Genomic DNA, 6,000 nt, shown 5'->3' on the forward strand with positions numbered 1-6,000 from the left:
TCTGACAATTAAGATGAAGCTCCTTGCTTCCTTCAAGACACACCTCCTTTGGAAAGCATCGACAGAGAGGGATGTCTACTTTACCCTCTAGAAGCTGGCCTGACATTCTTCCCACCTCCTCCAGAACTCTCAAAACTCACACAGGGGGAGAATTCCTTGTTTTAAAATGATTTATTCCTAAACACATCACAACAACATCTCCATGAGGAGAGCCCCTTCCCCCAGTACTCCCCGGCATTTGAGGTTCTAGGATTTAACTGTCAGTTCTGATCACCCAGATTTGACCCACGGCAGGACCTCCTTCCCTCTCGCACACACACTCCACTGGCCAACAACAGAGCTGGCCTGCAGGGCGAGGCCACAGCCCCGCGTGGTGTTCCCAGGTAGCCCCTGAACATGGCTCTGCCTCAAGAAGCTTAAGACTGGGTGGGCACAATGAGAGCCCAGAAAGGCCAACTCCGTCCCTAGGGAGATGGACACAGAGACAGGGCCCTGAGGAGGAGGGCAGGCTGAGCCCAGACAGACAGACGGACACGGAGGAATTGGAGGGAGCCATGCCAGGCAAGTCTTGTCCACTCTACCTTCTGAGCACTTCCAGAATGTGACCCTTCTACCGACCCCAGTCCTCACTCCCCACCCCCTGGGTACACATGCAGGGTGACAGTCACCTCCTCACTGGCTCCCTGCTCCTAACCTTCTGCCAACCTCTCCCCACAGCAACATGCAACACGGGGGACAGTCAAAACCTCAGTCCACTCCCGCCCCTCCTCTGCTGAGACACTCCCCCTCCAGGGTGGCTGCCACCAATCTGAGAAGCTGCCTGGCTAACCCCTGGGCCCTCACAGCCAGCTCTGAACTCCGTACAGAATACAAGCCCAACAAATATTTACTGAGGTACGAATGAAATGTCTGTCACTTAAGTGACCTGAACAGCTTTCAATTTCTTTCAAGTCAGTTTTACTGATTACACCTCCAAAAACCCTTCCAGTCCAATAGAACAAGCAGCTGAAAGAGGGCCAGAAAGCTACAGGTTAAGGATGTTTAAAACTTTAACAGAAGCATTCCTGCTTCCCAGAGATTTAAATTATTCAAAGTAAGTTGGTGACAAAGTGAGATGCCAGCTCACTTTGCAGGCAGGGGTGGAGGGCATGGGGCCTGGTCTCCACCCTCCAGTTGGAAGGCACAGGCACAAGGGAACACAGTGTACGGCCCAAGTGGCTTTATGTAAGAGTGGGATCCCTAAAAGGAGAGGACAGGTCCTCCTCAGTGCCGGTGCAGAGCCACACATCCCCACCAAATGAGGCAGACAAGACACCTCCGAAGGCAACCGGCCTCCAGCGGCCTCCTGCCAGGTCCTGCCACAAAAATCCATCCCTCCCAGGTCAAAGCCCACATTCTGGGACAGCACTCCAGTCGGTGCCGTGAAGAAGGGCTGGGCTGACGAGGATCCCCACCCCAGGAGTGATGAGCCACGGTCAAGATGGGGCCGGAGGAGGAATCTTGGGAGAACTTGGTGAAGGGACAGCTCAAGTATGGCACACACATCCCAAGGACAGAGGGGGGCTTAAAAGGAGGGCCTGTTTCCCCGACCTCTGCTCCACACTTCCCTCCAGTGAATGCAGGATGCACGACCCCAAGGATAGAACACAACGATTCTCCCTCCCCATGGCGAACATTCTCCCCAACCCAGGCCAGCGGGGCAGCCCCACCCACCAGGGCAAGAACACTGGGAGGGATGCTCAGAGTCCCTGAGTAGGGAAACACCCTAGAAGCAAGTTCTGGCCCCAAATGGCCAAAGCTCTATCCCAAACAAGTTCTCGGCTGCCGCCAAAGCTGCCAAGAGCAAAGACGCAGCCACTGCGAGTGTAGCTGATGACTTAGAGACCCTCTCTCCAATTCTCCCCAAAACGGGGCTGGCTGGAGGAATGTGATGTGGCCACAGGTGGGACAGACAGGCGTTTTACTCTAACAGTTGTGTGTTTATTTTTATAGTTACTGTGTATGGTAAGTTACAGTAATGTTCTATTTCAGGGAATGATACGAAGTTTCCTTTTAAAAGCAATATTTTCGAGAGTAAGGAGACATGAGGATTAAATGCAAGGTGGGATCCGAGAACAGAAAAACGACATTAAGTGGGGAACACTGGTTAAATACATTTGAATAAAGCCTGTAGTTTAGTCAGCAGCCCGGCACCAGCATTAACTCCTTCATTCTGGTACTGGTCCCATGGCTGGGTAAGATGTTCACTGCAGGGAAAGGGAGAGAAGGATACAGGGAAACTGTACCATTTTTGGAACTCTTTTGTAAGTCTAAAGTCCCCTCAAAATAAAAAGTTTAAAAGTATTCAAACTTTTAAAAAGAGAGTTGAAATGTTAAATAGGAATAAATCACAGTACAGGCGGTACGAAGATCAGGAAAGAACCACCGAGGCCATACGAGACTATCTGGAGGTCGAGAAACCCCGGGGTCTGGTCACACACATTCATTTTACTGATGAGAAAAGAAAAGTGATGCTGAGAGACCAAAGGATTTGCCCAGGGCTGTGAGAGCTGTACCAACCCCACCAAGCCCTGACGCCTGTCCTCCCCATCACACACCTGCCCAGAACCATTGGGGAGCAGGCACACCCAGAGGCTTTCTCCCCGTAGGGTTCACTTTGGCAGATGACCCTTGGTTAGATGCAGGAGAAAATGACTTTCATGGCCAAGGGAAAGCACAGCTCCTTTCAGACCCCACGGCCACCCCAAATAGGTGAGAATAAATCTGTGCTGATCAACTGCCTGTACTGGATTCAATCAGAGACCTCAAATAAGAAAAAAAGGAGCTAGAGCCTCCCCAGACATCCCCCTTTTGGGGATTTTTTGCATGGGCCAATACAGCAAATGACACCAACCAGCTCTCAGGCCAGCTCTCAGCCCCTGTCGCCTGCCTGCCCCTCATTCCTGGAGTTTTTCCCTTGGCCTCGAAGTCTAGTTCAGAACTAGCCTTCCCTTCCCAGAGGGTCCCCTAAGCAGCGAGACAAAGGTCTTCTCGCGTTCTCTCACTCTCCCTACTCTGGGCCCCGAGTGTGGGCAGCAGCCAGGAGCTGACACAGGTGCCCAGAAGGTTCTGTAGCGGAGTGACTGCGCTCGCCAGGTCAGGGCTCCGGTGGAGATGGGGGAGAAGGCAGAGGCCCCACCACTTTCAGGGCTTTTCAGGGCCAGCTGCTCAGCATCCCTGGATATGAGGAACCTTAGAGGCTCTCACTCACTTTGGCCCGGCCATGAACTTCTCAATGGCTGCCAGTTGAGGGTGTGCATGTCAGCCCTGTTCTGGGCAGAGCCCGGTGTTCACACTCAGTCTCCCTTGCTCTAAGAGGCTTCCACAGCCCTGGGCATACCCAGGAAGGCAGCCCAGATTTCCGTGGGCATCCCCACCCCACAGAGTCCCAGGCCCTTCTAACAGCAGGGAGGTAGGACTCAGGACTGGGGCTGACAGACATAGCAGGCCCTGTCACATCCCAGCCACCCAGGTCCCCACATGTAAACTGGCAGGACTGGACTCGGGGCCACAGCCCACTCTTAAGCGCCACTGACCAGTCTTGAAGACCCAGGCTTAGAACCTGCAGGAGGATCTCCTCTCTGGAAGGAGAATCCCGGACCACCCACCACCACACACCCCTCTCTTTCCCCCGGCTGCTTGCTGCCGGTGGTTTGGGACTGGAGCCCCAGAGGGCATACAGCCCTGGCCAGCCCCGGGTCCAAACACATCCCACAGGCAAAGTCAGATGCAAGAGAACCTGTTGGAGCAGTTTGGGCAACACTATCACCTCCTCTTCCTCCTCCTCCATTTACTTCTTGGTGGGAAGGGACCTGCCCTAGGCATGGGGCCAGGTCATGGCCATCGGCAAGGGCCAAGAGGGCGGGGGTTTTCAGTGTCTCCAAGCGTTACCTCCTTCCCCCCTCCCCATCTTCCTTAGGGAGCATAAAATCATGTCAAAACCGGCGTTCCTGCCGGGAACGGAGAGGAGAGAAACGGGGAAAGCTGAAGGCCAGGGAGGAGGTGGCAAAGCCATAACAAACCCCCCTTACCCAACTCACAGACACTATTCTGTCACCGCACTCCTGCCTGCGGACCTTCAGGCCTGCCGGGTCTAGTTGCTCCGCGGGGGTCCGGGAGGGGTCCTGCCCTCGGGGACAAGGTCCGAGGGAGCTCGCCGTCCACGGCGGAGGGTGGGCGCGCCGGCTGCCACCTCGCCGGAGCCCCCACGGTCTCCCCAGCCCTGCCGGAGTCGGAGCCCGCCACTCGCACCTCTCCCGGGACCCGCGCCGGGCTGTGCGCCCGCTTCTCCCGGCCCGGCCAGCCCCGAGCCCGCGCGGGGAAAGTTCCTGCAACTTCGCAGGGGGGAGGCGGCGGGGGCTCCGGGCCTCGGCCTCCCTCCGGATGCACGGCCTCTGCGGCCGCCGCGACCCAGCTGACAGGCGGCCCGGCCCGGGCCTGGAGCCCCAACTTCCCCGCGCCCCGAGCCCCGAGCCCACCTCCCGGCCCGCGGGCCTCGCTTTGTGCGCGGCGGCCAGGGGCGCCCAGCGCGGGCCCCGTGCTTGGCGCCCCCGCCCTGGGCACAAAAGGGCGCGCGGCCCGGCACGGCCCAGCCCCGACCCAGGCGCCCGGAATGCGGCGGCGGCGGCGGCCCGTCCCCGAGCCGGGCCTGCGGGCGCGCAGCCGGGGGCGCGGGGCTCGGTCGGGCAAGGTGGCCGGGCCGGGCCGGGCCGAGCCGAGCAGCCGCCGCGCGCTCACCTGCCGTGGAACCAGTCCTTGCAGGCGTCGCACTCGATCATGAAGCGGGTAACGTCGTAGGGGAGCCGGCAGACGCAGTACACGGGCACCGTCGCCATGTTGCCGCGCCGCGCCGCCGCTCGGCCCCGCCGCTGCGCTGCCCGGGTCGGTCCGGGCCGGGCCGGGGGCCGGGCCGCGCGGGGGCGGCGGGGGCGGCGGGGCGCAGGCGGCGCCGCGGCCGGGAGGGGACGGGGACGGGGGCGCACGACAGCCCCCGCGCGCGCTCCCGGCCAGGCGCGTCCACACAATGCCGGGCGCGCTGGCTGGAGGGGCCGCGCCGGGAGCCGCCCGCCGGCCCGCGGGGCTCAGGGCGCTAGTGTGCGCGGGGGACGGGCCGCGCGCGGGACACAAAAGGGAATGGACGCGCGGGGGCGGCGGGCGGGGAGCCGCGGCCCCACCGAAGGGACCCCCGGCCGCCGAGCGGCCTCTACGTCAGCGCCCCGGGTGGCGCCGCCTCCGCCCGCCGGCCTGGGCCGCCGCTCCCGCCGCCGGGAAGGCGGGCTGGGGAACCCTGCGGGGGAGAAGGTGGGTTGGGGGACCCTGCCGGGGGAGAAGACGGCCGGGGGGACCCTGCCGGGGGAGAAGGCGGGTGGGGGGATCTCGAAGGTGGAAGATAGGCCGAGAAGGGCCCCCAAGGCTGAAGGTAGACCCAGGGGTCCGCGGGCGCGAAGGTGAGCTGGGGGAGCCTTGAGACTGAAAGTGGGGTGGCACCCCGGGGAGAAGGTGGGCGGGGCCCCGGGGATAAGATGAGCTGGGGGAACCCGGGCAAGGCAGAAGGAGAGACGCGGGGTGCGGGAGTGGAGCCCGCAGGAGAGCCTTCCTAGTCTAGAAGGCCGACAAGCAAATACTTGGCCCTAACTTTCTTCTGACCCCCACCACGGTGGGGGTGTTCCTCCTCCTCGGCCGCGCTGCCTCCCTCCGTTCCCCACTGAGTTTCTGGTTGGGACACCACTTCCCCTTTCCCCTCATTCTCGGCTGGGGACTGCCGCCTCCCTCGCAGGATCCCGCGGACTTCCCTGATGCTCAGCCCCAGAGGAAGGGGACAGAAGCCCGGGCCGGGAGTGCGCTGGCACGGGCTGGTCAGCTCTGTCAAGAGAGAGCTCCCTGGCATTTGAGCCCCCCAGGCCCGTGACCTAAGGGGCCGGGCTGATCAGCTCTGTCAAGAGAGAGCTCCCTGGCATTTGA

General features: G+C 61.0%; 1 protein-coding gene across 3 annotated transcripts in view; it reads right to left on the minus strand.

Moving 5' to 3' along the window:
* PHF2 (PHD finger protein 2) overlaps positions 1-5,065 on the minus strand; it is a 103,590-nt gene extending 98,525 nt beyond the window's left edge. The window contains exon 1 of one of the 3 annotated variants that reach the window (XM_034967768.4): positions 4,777-5,065. In XM_034967768.4, the coding sequence (XP_034823659.1) occupies positions 4,777-4,874 (98 nt within the window). In that variant the 5' untranslated portion in view covers positions 4,875-5,065. Of the gene's footprint in view, positions 1-4,079; positions 4,289-4,776 lie in introns of those variants that run through there. The other 2 variants (XM_034967766.3, XM_063594321.1) reach the window with 2 other exon arrangements.
* Between the last annotated feature and the right edge of the window lie 935 nt (positions 5,066-6,000).

The sequence above is a fragment of the Pan paniscus genome, chromosome 11, assembly GCF_029289425.2.
Source record: "Pan paniscus chromosome 11, NHGRI_mPanPan1-v2.0_pri, whole genome shotgun sequence".
NCBI lineage: Eukaryota > Metazoa > Chordata > Mammalia > Primates > Hominidae > Pan > Pan paniscus.